The sequence below is a fragment of the Paramisgurnus dabryanus genome, chromosome 12 (assembly GCF_030506205.2).
Source record: "Paramisgurnus dabryanus chromosome 12, PD_genome_1.1, whole genome shotgun sequence".
NCBI classification, from domain to species: domain Eukaryota; kingdom Metazoa; phylum Chordata; class Actinopteri; order Cypriniformes; family Cobitidae; genus Paramisgurnus; species Paramisgurnus dabryanus.
Genome location: NC_133348.1, coordinates 25,290,179 through 25,306,603, shown reverse-complemented (window position 1 = coordinate 25,306,603; position 16,425 = coordinate 25,290,179). Strand labels below are relative to the sequence as shown.

Sequence of the window (16,425 nt, the reverse complement as noted above, 5' to 3'; positions counted from 1 at the left end):
CTTTGTGTTCACCAGAACAAATAAATATATACAGGTGATATAAATGATGACAGAATTTTCATTTTTTTGTAAACTATGCCTTTTAGTTATAGCTGTAATCTGTAATTTTGCCTCTCTATTGCCATCTCTGTTTGAAACATAAAATTACAAATTGTGTTTTACCAGATCATGATTAAATTGCAAATGCAATTAATCTTTCAGCCCTAAACTGTACCATTTAAAAACACACAACACACATAAAACTTGCTTCTTGGAGGGTAACTTTGTTCCAGTTATTTCAGTCTTTTCTGATCCGAGTAACCATATAGGGGACTATGTGTTATATTGTCTATTGTGCTTCATTCACATTGAAGCTTTCTTGCTTTGAAAGATATATCATAGCTAAAACAGGAATTTTAATTGCATGAAGCATGGTCAAAAAAGTCCATTGCTGCCATAAGTATATATTATTAAACAATTATACATGCTAGCACAAAGTATCACATAATACGCAAATGTATTCAAAGGTCTTGAGCAACCTCTAAATATTACTTAATATTAAAAAAACAATTGGCCCAATTTTTTTATTTATTTATTCAAACATATTGGTGGGGTCACAGCATGAACTTTTAAAAGTTGAAAAATTATTACTGGTGTTCCTTTACATGGGTTGAAGTCCAATGAAGTCAAATACACGAGATATCGTACCCGACAGCTCAAGTTGTAAATCGAAATTATAGATTAATTCTGCTATTATTCTTTAATTCTGCTGTAAAACCCAGAATATAGGTTTTTTTTACGTGTTTGCAAACGTACGCGTGCGGTCGAACGCACAGCCTTGCAAAGTATAGTTTATTTCACTCATACGTGCAGACAGACGTTCAACACATGCGTATTGCAACCAAATGCAATGCATCTCCTGGGCTACAAACTACATTTTCCTGAAGGCAAATGCGCGACCTATGTGTACATTGTACGCAGGGTTTCAAAAAATTCGGTGTGCACGTACAGTACTCATGCACTCTTCTGATGACGAAAATTGCAGCATATGTGGACCCTCCCAAACGCAAAAAAAATGATCCATTTTTAGCAACAAAAATTTTCTTCATTTGTCATCTTTGACAAGTCTGAAAAACACTAAACTTTACTATAATATGCATTTGTATTTTCGTTACGGTCAAGTAAGCGAGAGTCAGACAGATATAAGCAGCCAAACCTCTGACTCCATAAGCTACAGCTGAGGTTAAAGAACATCTCAATCCAATTACTATGCATAATCAAAGACATTATTGACATGTTTGTTTATAATTTATCCACAAGAATGTTTAATAGAAAGACAATCCAAGATTTTAGTGAGGTTGCTACAGCTGCTCGATTAGAAGTTCCCTGCCAAAACTGAAGCCAAGCTGAGTCATAAAGTGCAGTCATTTGAATTTATTTATCTTTCACCTCAAATGACCTTCAACCATCTAAAAAGCAAACGTCTACGTTTCATTTTGTTATCGTTAGCATGATTTGTCTCCTGCGTTTTGGCTGGCTTTAAAACAGGCAGCTCATGTGCAGTAGCGCTAGAGTAAGAAAGCATTGCTGAATGACGTTCAAGTTTTGTTTTGGAATGTTTCTGAGGACTTCCTGCTTCCATGCAACAATGTAAATTGAAATAATGAGACAGCAGGTCACGTTGCGATTATGATCGGTTTGAGGCACAAACAGAGACTAACAAAGATACTTATCATACTTCCGTTCCGAGGGGATGTTTTTGCCAGATAAAATCCATTGGATGAAGTGAAGAGTGCAGATAGGCTGTGTAGAAGTGATGTGATGGCCCTCCCAAAAATTAAAACTCTGTCATAATTTACTCACCCTCATGTTGTTGCAAACCTGTATTAATTTCTTTGTTCTGCAGAACACAAAGGAAGATATTTTGATCAAGGTTTGGAGCCAAACCATTGGCTTCCATAGTAGTAGTTTTCTTACAATGGAAGTCAATTTTGTTTCCTGCTTGATTACAAATATATTCCTTTATATATGTTTAACTGAACAAAGACATTTGTACAGATCTGTAACAGTATAAGGGTGAGTAAATTTGACCATTTTTGGGTGAACAATCCCTTTAAATACCAATGAATATCAGCATTGCAGGACTTGACTGTAAAGAAGATGTACAGGACAGCAAAATACTGCGATCTTATCTGTCATCTGTTTGACTGGAAGGAAATGCGTATGCATTTTATCTTCTCACAAAGGTAATGTGACTAAAATAATAGATTTTAGCATGCTATTGGTCATGGATATATTTTTGGTGGAACTAAAAATAAAACTTTTAGATGGGTGGAGCTGGGTGACTATTAGAGCTTTGATAGCACACTGCACCTTACTGCTTAAAGCACACTACAAAACTATTTAAACGTAAATGTAGATGAAATATATATTGCTGATGGCTTTGAATTGCCTTAAAGTCAATTAAGCCGAAAGTATACTAGGGACGTCCGCGTATGCGCGCCGTCCGCATGACGTAATTTTCGTCATCAAGAGGGTCCGCGGCCGGCCGCGCGGACCGTCCGCATGCAGCCCAAAATTTGAGACCGCGCGGACAGTGCGCGTACAGTCCGTGTACAACAGCGCATGCGCGTGAAAATATTTAGACAGTGCACTCCACTATAAACAATTATACAAAGTAAATAGACAGCATTTGCACACACACTATCGTTTTTCTTCTTTAACTTTTACTTCTTCCAAGAACAGCTGTGGAGCATGTTTGTTTGATTCCTGTTCTTTGTTGTCTTGTTGTTTGTTCTAAACTGTGTTTGCAATGGTGGATGAGTTACTTTTCTTCTCCTATCCTAATGTTTTAATGTACTGTAAATGTTGCCAAATCAGTGCTGCCCTGACAGCCTGTTAGACTAATAATTTGAATAAGAAATCATTTGTATTGCGTATAGTGTCGAACGCGGCCATCCGCGTGTAGCCGCGGGGAGTATACTCGAAAAGCTGCGCGGACGCGTGCGAGCCGGACGCGGACGCGGAAAAAAAAGTATACCGCGGCCTTTAGTTTGAGTCAAGCTGATGTGCAAAATTATTGGCTGACGGATCAAAGGACTAGGAACCGTCAGCTTGAACCTTTAAAAGTTTCAGGCCTGAACTAGGTCAGTTGTGCTGTGCAAAACAACATCACCATTGGCCACCAGCAATAACTCCAGTTTTTAATCAAAAGTGACTTATTTAATTTGTTGCGAAGACTTGAAGAGCTGTCATTCTGCTTGTGAAAGGCACACCCATCCTCACATCATCTGAATACTTCAGCCAGTAAGGAAACTCAAACTCCCAAACATCCTTAGGGAGGGATTCCTTCCTCTTTACGCACACAATGCCATGGGAGTGCAGAGAGAGAGCCGTTCAGGAAAGCAGACAGTGACCTTGTACGTACCTTGGTTGGGAGGCTCAAAGCTCAAGATGGCTATTGTTTGTTTTGTCTAACACATCGTTTGGGGCCTTGTTCTAGCGTGTGTTTATCTGTGCGAGTGTCTGTGTAAGGGTGTGTTCAGAGTTTGCTGTTGTCTGCTGTTGTGTAAGCTGGAAGTTTTCCACCTCGTGTGTTGATGGATGATAAACTCGAGGTCCTTGACTGACCCGGTTTGAGGGATTTCGGGACTTGATTTGCTGTCGGACCACCGGCAACATTGTGTCCTCGTGACCCCCATCCTCTGTTCATCTCTTTAGCCATCACTTCAATTGTTTTCTTACCCTAATGAGTCTTCCTGTTCCCAGAAAGCAAATTTACAAAGGGCTTCAAGTTTTAAAAGACTAGAGGGGAAAAATAGATAATTTATCTAAAGCAGTAGTATTATACATATAAGACAAGCGAATCACTGAGATGCACATCATTGGGATTCAATAAGACTGAGAGAAAAGTTGTCGCTTAGAGCGATTGTGTGTATGTACTGTACTGTATATGAGTGTAATGCATATATTTTTTTATTAGCTTATGACATTAATATAAGCATGAAGCATTGCAAGGTTTTCTTTATTTATATGTTTTTTTCTTTCTATTTTTAGTTCTACCTGCAATCTCGGTTCACGTGGCGAGGAGCTCGTCTTCTGAGGCCCCTCCTCCAGTTCACCTTGCTGATGATGGCCTTCTACACTGGCCTATCACGCGTCTCGGATCACAAACACCACCCCACTGATGTCTTGGCTGGCTTTGTCCAGGGAGCATTAGTAGCGTACTGCATAGTGAGTATAAATATTAGATTAGATCCACACAGGGCTTTTTATATAAGATTTATCTGTAATTTCTTAGCTTAGTATTTTTCATAAAAGCTGCACAAAATTTAAGAAAATACTTTGGGAATCATGATGTAAACCTACTAAATACACACTATTAGTGCTTTACCATAAATTGGGAGGTTAATCTTACAAGACAAGAAATGTTTATAAACGCTAAGTTATAAATAATTCCCTATAAACTGTTATTTTGGTAACAATAATATGCAGTGAAAAATACAGGTTGTGTTCATATCAAGATATAATTGTATGTTACCTTAAAGAAGACATATCATGAAAATTAGATTTTTCCATGTTTAAGTGCTATAATGGGTCCCCAGTGCTTTTATCAACATAGAAAATGTGAAAAAGATCTACCCAGTAACTTAGTTTTGGTAAACCATTTTCTGCAAGCATGTGAAAAAATAGGTCATTGAATTTGGCTCCCCTTGTGATGTCAGAAGGGGATAGTACCCCCCCTTAATCTGCACTATCCAACCACAGCACTGCCATTTAGTGCAGAGATCAGCTCATTTGCATTTTAAAGGGCACACCCAAAAAAACATTTTTGCTCACATCTACAAAGTGGCAATTTTAACATGCCGTAATAAATGATCTCTATGAGCTAAAACTTCACATATGTACTCTTGGGACATCAAAGATTTATTTGACATCTTTAAAAAAGTCTTGTGAAATATCCCCTTTAAACAATTTAAACTTTTTTTATAAGTTATGTCAACTTATCACATGTTAAAACTTAAAATAGTAGGTTGAATTTACTTGCACAACCAAGTTGCTTAAACTTCAGGATGAAGTGTAGTAAACTCAGCATTAGTTCACATAATCCTGACTCACTGCTGCCACCTTTGGCAGAGTTCAACAGCACAGGCTTTCTGAGTAGACTTTGGCTGTCAAGTGAATCATGGTGAAAAAGTGTAACAAAATATAAATCACATTCAGAACTTGAACATTTGCGTTCTTCCGGCCCTTTGATTGCCACTGGTCTTAACCTTGTTGTCATGGCAACATTGTATTTTTTGTATTAAAAATGTTTAAGACCACCAGAACAAAGTGTTCTCTCGTAAATGTGTGCTGGCAATTAACAGGGTGTTTGCTTTTTCATTTTTGCTCTCTAGTGTTGCAAACCATTCACTTTAAAACATGAAATTCAGATAACTTTCCTGTTGGAGCCATAGAAACAGAGTTTATCTTAAGTCTTTCGACTGAAAGGAAGACAGAAGAATTTTCTGAACCCCACCCTCCCTCATTTTCACCCTTATCCACAAAATGATCCACATCTCGTTCTTGCTAATGAAGAGCATATTGCCTAAATTGCACCATTACCCGCTCTCAAATGAAATGTGAAAGTTACGGAAAAAGGAATTTTACACTTCATAACTGTGGCACATGTCACTTTAGTTGGTGCCAGATTTTCCCTGTTGTAAGCAAAGCTTCGCTATGCTGGATCATGACTGGGACCTGAAATAGAGAGGGAAGAGTTTCTTTATGGAAGAAATTACAATGTTCATTTGTTTTTTTCAAGAAATAGTTTTATCTGCACCAGTACGGGTTGATGACATTTGAATAGACATTTGGAAGACAAGGGATGTTCCCTGTTACCACAGTAACCAATTTTATCTGATACACTTAAATAGATATAGAGGTCCCTATGGTATTTCTCTTAATTTAAGGAGTGGAACTTAATAGAATTAAGTTAAAAATAGAATTGGGATGTTGTGTCTTATTTTTTATTCACTACAATTCCCATAATGCCCTAGGAATGTGACCTGTTAATGTCAGTATAATTTGCTGTGACGGGCACACTTTTGATGGTGCACAGATGTTGGTCAAACTCGTATCATAAACCTTCATAACATTTAATCTCAGCCTTAAAACTCGTAGAGCCAACATTGTTATTTTAAGAACTTGCACGGATCAGTTTTCAATCGGCTTTCGCTTAAATTATTGCCTTTCAGAGTTTAGTTCAGGCATGCGCCAACCCTTTTATGACCCTATTAAGAAGAAAATCTTTAGCGATTTTATCTTATTTCAAAATATATCCATTTTGAAGCTTTTGTGTAGGTTGCAGGCTCTGAACTTTCTCCCTTATATTAAAAACTAGCCGACGGTAGATAAGAAAGAAGCGAAATTAGATCCTTTTCACAGCCGATCAAGGCGCACATGTACATGTTTTTAACAAGCCTACATTTGGATTCGTTTCCCTCTCCTGTGCCGTAACACGCACATCTGTGAATGCTTTACAAGCCCAATTAGAGTATCTCTAATAACCAAAGCTCACGCGGAGCCCACAGAGGTAATGTAAGGTACATAGCTTCAGAAGAAATGGTGAGATGCCAAAATTATGTCCCCCATACATCACACGTTGGGCTCGCACCATAAAGTTCAGAACTTCACTTCTCTCAGCAAGCTGTCTCTGGAAATTCACGATCTGGAGAAGTTTCTAAGCTTGGCTTAAGGTGCTGATTATTGCCTGAAGGGGTTGTGTTTAAAGACGTTTTAAGATTGTAAGCACTCTCGGTTGCTGTCCAACTGGCCAGCTTTAAAGAGATGTGGAAAGTTACAGGTCTGGGTGAATTCTGGACCGTTTTCAAAAGCTGATTACTGACTCGCTGCATGTTCCATATTAAAGAACATCAGCTCATAGGTTGTTGTTAAACTGTTGATGTCCAGAGAAAGCTGATCTCATTACAGGAATAAAAATCAGCATGTCTACACTCTTAAAAGTAAAGTTCCTCAAAGGGTTCTTTGGTGCAATGCCATAGCACCATTCTTGAGATTTCAAAGAACCTATTAAGTCCTTTTAAGTCCATTGAGACTATTTTTGGAAGCTTTATTGTTTAAAAAAGATTCTTTGTTCAACTTGAGCCTTTGTTTAGGAACCTGATGCATTTTCTCCCTTGGTTTGGTTTGTTTGGGCATATGTGAACCACGGATGCACGGGTCAATGTATAAACAACCCACACCCGACCAACGTTTTCAACTAACCCGCCCCCAACTCGGACCGCAGAAAAAAATTACCCGACCCCCTTCCTGGCCCGCATTTTTTAAAAGTAGTAATTGTTTAAAATAGTTCATTGGCATCTTTATTTCAAACGACCTGACCGACCCTGACCAGAATATCATGTGGGTGACCACAGGCACATCACTGATGTGAACACAGCAATCATGCTTGGATCGTCTAGTTGCTCTTCTCCGCAAAAGGTACATGGTAAGAACGTTGTCTCACCTAACTTTTGATTCCTCCTTAAATTACTGAAGTCAAATAACTGCAAATACCAAAAAAGCCACATAATAATCCGGCAAAGCTGCAGTCTGTCCATCCTGAATTTATTTTTACAGTAACTCCTCACTAGTCAAGACATTTAAATGAATTATAAATCCAAGTTGATTCAACCGTAAAAATGTAAGTGCAACAAAGAATTTTTATAGTGAGGAGCGTATGTATCGTGAGGGAACCTCCGTTTCATTCCTCCTCAAACCGGAGGCTCCTAAAATCCTGAATTGATCCTATACTCTTTCTTACACACATGCCTGGTTAGTATCATAATTTTGGCAAGATTTGTTATCTCAGCTTGGCATGTGTCGAAATGCCTGATAGAGAACCAGAACCACCCATGAGATTCAGACTCCACTTTTTCCATCTTTGTCTTGTGGACCTTCGATTGCAGCCATGGAACTTCATCCAGTACTTCCTGCTGGAGAGCGTCGTGAGATGTTTGCTCATGTAATCAAACCCGGCCCATATTCTAAGCTGCTGACATGGATGGAGAACATGTGAGAAATCAGCTGCTGGTTACGGCTTGGTTGCCGAGGTGTTTCCTGCAGAAAGCAGCACCAGACCAGAGTGGAAACAGCTGGAGACGAATCGCTAAACAGCTTTTTTCATAGCAGTTCCTGTCGTGCAGTATCCCACACCATTCTTCGGGAGCACACAGGGTCATGTTCAGTTTTCCGGGTCCCAGTTTCTCCTGCAATAATGGCCTATAGCAGAGTGCTTCTTGAGTGGCAAGATGGTTGTCGTGATATCCTATCACTTCTTCCCATATGGCAGGCCTTGGCTAGAGTCTCTCTTTCCATTGGCTGTCGCAGCTCCCTGCGTGTCGCCATGGTAATGGAGGCCGTCTCAACCCAAAAATAGTGTGGTTACGTTTAAGAAGAAAGGAAATTTTAACAGTGTTATTAAACTTTACTAATGTTACGCTGGAGAGACGGCAGCCAAAACAAAACTTGGTCTCCACGATTATTATGCTGATGTGGCACAAAGCCTGAAGCTACAATTTAAGACATGCGGATAACATAAGCAGATCGCACTCTCGTACATAATAGTGCTGCGTTTGGCATTTTAAAGACTGGGTACACCCAGACCAATGGAAGACCACACACGCGTGCACACACCCAAATGTATCTTCTATGAACCTGTTCACAGTTCAGCTCCGTCCAATGATTGTAAAGTCATCAGTGAAAGTGGCAACGGTTCAGAGAAGTTCATTTAAGAAAAGTTTGGATAGGAGTGCCGTCCCCTCCCAGTTCTTGAGTTCAAAAGTAGACTACTGTGTTTAAATCATCTATTTGACGTTCTGGCATTATGGATGCATGGTGACACGTTATTTCGGGTTGCTAGGGTGGTGCAGTTAGCCATGCAGATGATGTCAACCCATCTTAATACAAAATGATACAGGGATGGAGACTAAAATAGCACATTGAGTTAACAAGAAAACTCATTAAAAAGGTTTCATCTATATACAGTTATCATTAATACAGATTTTCTTAAAGGTACACTGTCCAAAAAAATTAGTACAAATAAAGTACATCTTTACACCTAAGAGTACTATATTATGTACCGTATTAGTACCTCGGAGGTACATATTAGATACATATTGGTACCAAATGTGTACATATCTGTACCTTATTGGACATATTAGGACCTTTTAAAAGGTTACTCCCCCAGTGACAGCTATGCTACCTGAGTTCGATTCCCAGCTAGAGGTCCTTTGCCGGTTTTGTTCACCTATATCCACCATGTCCTCTCTATACATACAAATAACTTTAACCAATGAAACAATAGAGCGTTAAAATGGTAATAAATATGTCCCATTTACATCTTTAAATAAATCCATGGGAAGATCAGATGCTAACAGAGCCACCTTTACATGCTGTAAACAGAACAGCAATAAGGTCAACGCACACAGGCTTAGATAAACATATAAAACCGCTTCCTGGTGCTGACTGAGCATTCAAACACAATGGAAGAAGTTTGTTGTAGAAGAGCACTTTCAGACGTAGGGCAACGACACAGGAAGCACTCACCCCATGACATGAGTTCATTAGCAGACTGTGATTATAGGTCAAAGGTTAAAGCGCATCAACCATAGTGCGTCTATTGTGAAACAAGTTCAACTTTTGAGTCACTTTGGACCAAACAGCTCAATGTGGGCTTGATGGCACATTGATTGTGATGATCGATATTAGCTCATAATTGCATTCTGACAGTTCTTGATCCCATATGCGCTTGGGATTACAGTAAAAGTCTTTATAATTCCAAGCAAGAATGAGTTAGAGGGTTGATTCGGTTTCCTGATGTCATTGCAGTGTAACGTAAAGGTCACTCTGGAAATGTCATGATCTTCTCTGGCGTACTTCCACTCATGTGGGCAGAAGATACTCAGTAGGGCCCTATTGAATGAACTCATCTGCTGTAACCTTTAGATAAAGCGCTCTTTGTATTCGAGCATAACTACTTTTATTAAAGAGATATTCAAAAAACAGCTGCAGGACAGATATTTCCAGAAATGTGATGGATGACCCAAGGGCAGATCACTTTTCTCGCTTCATACACACACACACACACACACACTTATAAACCTGTTTTTAGTACAGTGATGTGTTGTATATTCAGTGTATATGCAAGATGATTTTATGTCGTGAACCTGAACGGCAAAAACAGTGTGAATCAGTTCAAACTGTCCAATTGATTCAAAGTTCTGATTCAATGATTCATAACTTAAAAATATAAAATTATATTAATCATAATAATAATATATACATAAAATGAGTGATGCACCGATGTATCGGCCGCCGATATTTATCGGCCAATTTTTGATGAATTTGAAACCATCTGCATATCGGCAATAGCACGAGAAAGGCCGATACCGATTGTTTATTAATTAACTGCATAAAGAAATACATTATATGCAAAACATGAGTTAATGTTGTTAATAAAATAAATGCTGAATAGCAAAAACCACCTTTTAAGGTTGTCATGCTGTCTTATTATATTAGTTTTAGCTTAATTTCTGCCTCTCTTATTATGTTGGTCAGTTGAATGTTAATTAGATCCAATCCATGTTCAGTAAAAATAATTTGATGGCGAAATAAATTAGCTTATAGACCAACTGTATAGTATTGGATTCAAGTGTTTAATATCGGCATCGGCCAGAAGTTGTCTGTTTAAATCGTTATACGGTATCGGCGCAAAAAAATCTTATCGGTGCATCCCTATATAATATAATAATAATAATAATAATATATTAAAAAAATCAGTGATGTATAAAACATAAAATACATATGTATAAAAACATTATTATTATTATTATTAATAATAATAATAAATATAATAATAATAATAATATAATATTAACTTAAAAAAGTCTCAGTGCGGCAGTTTTATGTATTGTATTTTTATAAAATATACACTGTCAGAATAAATTGTCAAAAAATGGTCCCAAGTTGACACTGGGGAAGTAACTTTTTAAAAAAGGTCCTAATATGTTCCATTTAGATACAGATATATATACATTTGGGACCAGTATGTACCTTTAAGGTACTAATATGAGCTTTAAGGTGCAAATATGCACTTCCAGAAGTACTGCCCCAGTGACCGATAGAGACTTATTTTTGACCATTTTTTTCTGATAGTGTTTGCAGAAAAATATTGCTGTTTATCTATTACATAGCATTCTTCTTTTGTTTTATTTTTAGTAAAAAATCTCATTAAAAAATAAATTACTTTAAAATTTATGTTTTCCTAATCCTATATTCAACATATTTTGAGTCTTGGCTACAGTGACTGTTTGATTGTCAATTGTCAAGACCATATTCAGCTGTTTTTAAAGTCATTACACCATTTTTATATATGTACATATTGTCTATGACAGCTGATAATCACCGCTTACATCCTGCTTACTCGCGCCTGTCATTCACATAACCAACTAGGAAAGCCCTTTTATAGCTCTCTGTGTGCTTTCATACAGAGCTATTTTTCCATTGGCATCACCCAAGTGCAGCAGCCCAGCTCCAGGGTGCCACGGCTGACAGCAGCGTCGGAAATTTGTCAGGACAATTTAGTTGTTAGTTACCCGAAATGCTGACCTCTTTTCCTGTCACACACTGGCCTCGTATTTTTCACACACTCATAAATAGTGTATGTGTTTACACATTGGCAGGGTTTCTGGAATCTGTGATTCCACGCCGCTGTAGTAAAGCCGAGCTGTTCTGCATGCCTCACAAACAGTCATAGCATGAAGACAGCTAAATATCCCGCAGCGCTCACCTATGCCTGCATTACCGTAAAAGCATCCAGAAGGTGTGTGACTCAGGCTTATTTGCAAATCGTAGCCTCATGCCCTGGGCACACTTCCTGTCTTCCCCGCCCTGATTTCCTGTTTGGCCAGTGATGTCATTAGGACGTATAGAGATGGTTGCCAGGCATTTTCCCTCCAAGAGTGTTCTTCCCACGCCAAATGAGACCATAAAAACTAACCTCACGCCCTTAAGAAAGACAAAAGCTGAAAGGGCTTCCTCTTTATCTTTACTCCTGACTCAGTGTTTTTAAAAGGCGTGTGATGCCTTTTAAGTTCTTATCAATGTATGACATGTGACACTATCGTACGGGCACAATTTTACAATTTGTGACCCTGCCTGTAAAATCCACAGTTAAGTCTCGTAGTCGAATTATGAGATTAGGAGCGTCAAAGTTTGATTTTTGACATGTCCTTACTCGCTCTATGTATCGCGGTTCCGACGGGTCATGGAATTTCTGGAATATCATGCAATTTTAAAAGTATTCCAGACATTGAAAGTCAGGGAAATTTTTATTTTTGGTCAAATTCATGGAATATCACGTATTTTTGTTTGTCACAATTTTGTTTACATTGATCGAAATGTAATTTGCTTGTTAAGTTGTGAAGTAAGCAATGTCTTTTCCGGGTCCAGGGCTCCACTGATTTCAAGAGATACTACAATCTAAACAGTCGTTTATTGGCATTGTTTACTCATTTCAGCCATTTAAGCTACATTTTTATGTAAACTACATTATCCAGGCCACACCATACCGGACATAGGTCATGAAATTGTAACTTTTTAGCATAGACTGAAAAAAATATGAACGTAGTGTCTGTGACATCATTCATAGGTTTGTGAAGAGCTTTTCTGAAGCCAATATTTAGCGGGGCCTTCCGTTGCCATATTGGCTGCACGCAACTGCGTATCACTCGTGAATAACCAAAACGTGGGTGAGGCTGAGGTGGTTGGTTGCTAAAACCACGCCCGCCTTGCTCGTCGGTAGTGACAGCAGTGGCAGTTCACCCGTCACTCAAGTGGCCACGCCCTTAATTATGGAGAACTTTAATATAATTTAAACTGACTTACAAAAATTAGCTATACAGACCAAAATCAGTTTTGTACCAGCCTGTAAACATAAACATTATTTTATCTGTAAAGTTGGCCATTTTAATACGGGGGTCTATGGGAATAGACTCCATTCTGGAGCCAGCCTCTAGTGGCCCGTCAATGAATTGCAGTTTAGGTAACTTCCATAATGGCGTCATCAGAGAGATTGGAAGGTTTCCCCTCACTTTTTAGTCGGTGAACGTCAGGGAATTTGACATATGACTTGGGGGTGGAAACCCTGATCTATCTATCTATCTATAGATATATCTATCTAAGCACTGTTGTTTTTATAATGTTATTATATTGTAAGCTCCACTGATACTGTGACTTGACAGTTGCCTTGCCTTGGTTTTCTAGCTTGAATCATCTAACATTCTTGTTACTTTCTCTTCTAGGTCTTCTACGTATCGGACCTCTTCAAACCCAAAGCCAAGACTGCCACTCCACCACCGTCACCGATCAAGAAAGAGCTCCTCCCCACTTCTGACATCATAGAGAGGAACAATCACCACAACATGGTGTAGGGAGAAACGTGAGGATCCGTTTGAAAATCTCACCCTCCCGCACCTCCCCATCCCCTGAAGAACCAGAACAGCCACCTGTGACGGAGAAGCTACAGTTCAGCTGCTATCTTCTCTCTCTCATCTGACAGTAGAATGTAGGAACAGAGACAATCCTTATGACTCTTTATTATGACTTCACAATCCTTGAGCCTAAAGAAAATCATTGACGAATCCGACACACAAAACCTGCAAGCGAAGAAAACAAAAGTGTTACAAATGTCTCCCTTAGAACACTGTGGATCATAAGGGTTTGTGAATTTGTGTGTGCAAACCACCCCATTGTGGGATGAAAGTATTAGAAGTTACAAATTTATATGTAAACCCATAAACGAACGACAACGATGAAGGGGAGAGTGAATGTGAGGCTGGTCACGTAACCAGGACTGCTCTCTTTCTGGTCTTGTTTATCCTCTAGTCCTTTTGTCTCTGTGGCCTTTCAAAAGTATAGGACAACAAATTCCTTATTAATAGGAATGATTCTAACTGCGATGTAATTAGCACAGATATATTAACAATATAAAGAATAACTTATAGCACTATATACGAGTTAAACGTCACCACTATATGAGAAGTGGAGCTTGATGAAGGTTTGAGACGAAGTGGTAATTTCAATACCAGTAAGCTCCTACATTATGGTGTTACCTTTAAGAGTGAGGGACAAACACCATATATATACCCCATAAGTATAGTTTTAAAGTGCAGCTTTCTCCCATCAAGTGGCCAAACTCCATGAGAAGAAGCGTAATAACGGGTTAAGGGGGTGGGTGGGTTAGCAGTGGGCTTTTATTTGAAATGTAATTTTGATTTTAGAGAGGTCGAGGCCACCACCAATCCCCACATGAGTTCTGAGGGCATGGCTGAGCCGTGCCAACTCGCTGTCTCTTTTGATTGGTTAGTGCTAAAGCAGGGAGAGGGTTATAATCTGGGAAAGGTGGCGAAAGGTCACCACAGTCGCTGGGGTTGACTCCCACCGACTTCACTGGCACATTTGTAATTTTCTTTTTGGAAATGGGAACGAGCATCTTCCGCTGGCTGGTACGATCTCTGTCCCATCCCATGATGATCACTCAACACAAGTTGTGTGTATTAACCCACAATGCCACCTGTGCCCTATCCGGGCACGAGTCAAGCTTCGCCGAACCCCAACGTTATTTGGTGGGGTACGGGATGTGGGGTCCCTCCACAGATGTTTTTCATCCCATGTTTGCACGGGTGTGTGAGAGTGTTTGTGTCGCTGTTTCCTCACCTGGTTCAGGTGCGGTGGACCGTTTCCATGTGAAGAAATATTGAACTTAAAAAACTGTGGACTTTTTTTAAAAATGCCTATTCTTAGCCTTTTATGTACCTATCTTGATAATGTCTACTGTTTCCACTAACAGCTGTACAGTACTGCCTGATTATTACAGAAAACACATCCATACAACACAACTAAAGCTCAAAATGTATTGCACATCCCTCCCATTGTATAGTCCGTCCTATCATTTCAACCAACAGTTTTTTTTCTCTCTCTCTCTCTCTATCTCAGAAATATATAAATAATGTATAGATCACTAAAATTAAACTATGTAAAATATTATTTCTGAACATTTTTAGATATATCCACTATGAATCTAAAAAGCAATGTGTCATGACCTGTGTTATTTACAAAGTGCTGCTTTTATGAGCATTGATTGACAGATTTTTGTATTTAGATAACTAAAATATTGTAGATTTGTGATAGTAAGTTTTTAATAAGCGTTGAACAAAACACATACAATTGTATCAAAATTCACTTAGTATTTTTGTATTGTCTCATTTTGTACAAAGAAATAATAGCAAATGTTTTTTTGTTTTTCTGCTAAATGTACTAGCTCTAATACATGTGCTTTTAAATAAAAGCTCATTATAAACAAAAAATTGGTTTGTCGTGGTGTAGTTTTTATTTGTAAGGTACACAGTTTTGCTGTCAATGTGCTTTTGTCCGAATGCGAGTAATCCACTTAAATGTTTCATTAAGAATGTTTATGAACATTTAATATCTGTTATACAATAAGTAAAGAACATAAAATGGAAAGATAAATGAGAAAAGATGTGACTTGGAGTAAAGTAATTCATTTTTAGTACTGTCACGATGTTTTAATTATGGGTGGATGTCCATGTTGTTTTCCAAAACTATGACTTCATATTTTGGCCATGTGCATTCACCATGTTCATTGTTTTTAGTTTTGGACTCTTAACAGTGATCATATTCTCCAGTGTAAACGTCTTTTTTAGCCTGAAAGGAATAGTTCACCTAAAACTGAATGTTATTTGCTTGCTGTTTCATACCTCCTGATACAATTCACAAATATCTCATTGGAAAGTAAGCTTGTCAGTTAAAGATAACGTAAAAGTTGTTTGTAAATATTTGTCAAAATATTTACTCATTTGTTCCACAGAAAATCGTGAGGGTGAAAATGTGTGAAAAGTTTCAGATGATATATCAGCCTGATCTCATGAGAATTCGTACATATTTTACAAGATGGCTAATTTGTATAAATTTGTTCAAAATTAACCGTGCAAAAATGTACAATTATCATAAAAAAATCAATAACGAAACCCCACCCCTATCCCCAACGTCACAGGCAGTGTTGGGGGTAATGCAATAAAAGTAACGTGCATTATGTAATAATATTACTTTCCTGAAGTAACGAGTAAAGTAACGCATTACGTTTTAAATGTACACATTAATATTTGAGTTACTTTTTAAAAAAATTAATGCAAGTTACTTTTTTAGTTTCATTAATTCTACTACTAATTATAATTTAATTCGTTTAACATAATTCTAAAAAAATTATGCACTGAAATAAACTAAACGTAGTCACATTATGCGTACGGGAACCGTTTGAGTCAGAAACTGAGATAGCAGGCCAGCTCGACATTTTTGTGATGAAATATGCAATTTCTGAATGCA

At 38.2% G+C, this 16,425-nt stretch overlaps 1 protein-coding gene across 2 annotated transcripts in view; it reads left to right on the top strand.

Moving 5' to 3' along the window:
- plpp3 (phospholipid phosphatase 3) overlaps positions 1–15,389 on the top strand; it is a 49,265-nt gene extending 33,876 nt beyond the window's left edge. For both annotated transcript variants that reach the window (XM_065257313.2, XM_065257315.2), the window contains exons 5-6: positions 4,036–4,212; positions 13,326–15,389. In XM_065257313.2, the coding sequence (XP_065113385.1) occupies positions 4,036–4,212; positions 13,326–13,454 (306 nt within the window). In that variant the 3' untranslated portion in view covers positions 13,455–15,389. The remainder of the gene's footprint in view (positions 1–4,035; positions 4,213–13,325) is intronic.
- The last annotated feature ends 1,036 nt before the right edge of the window (positions 15,390–16,425 follow it).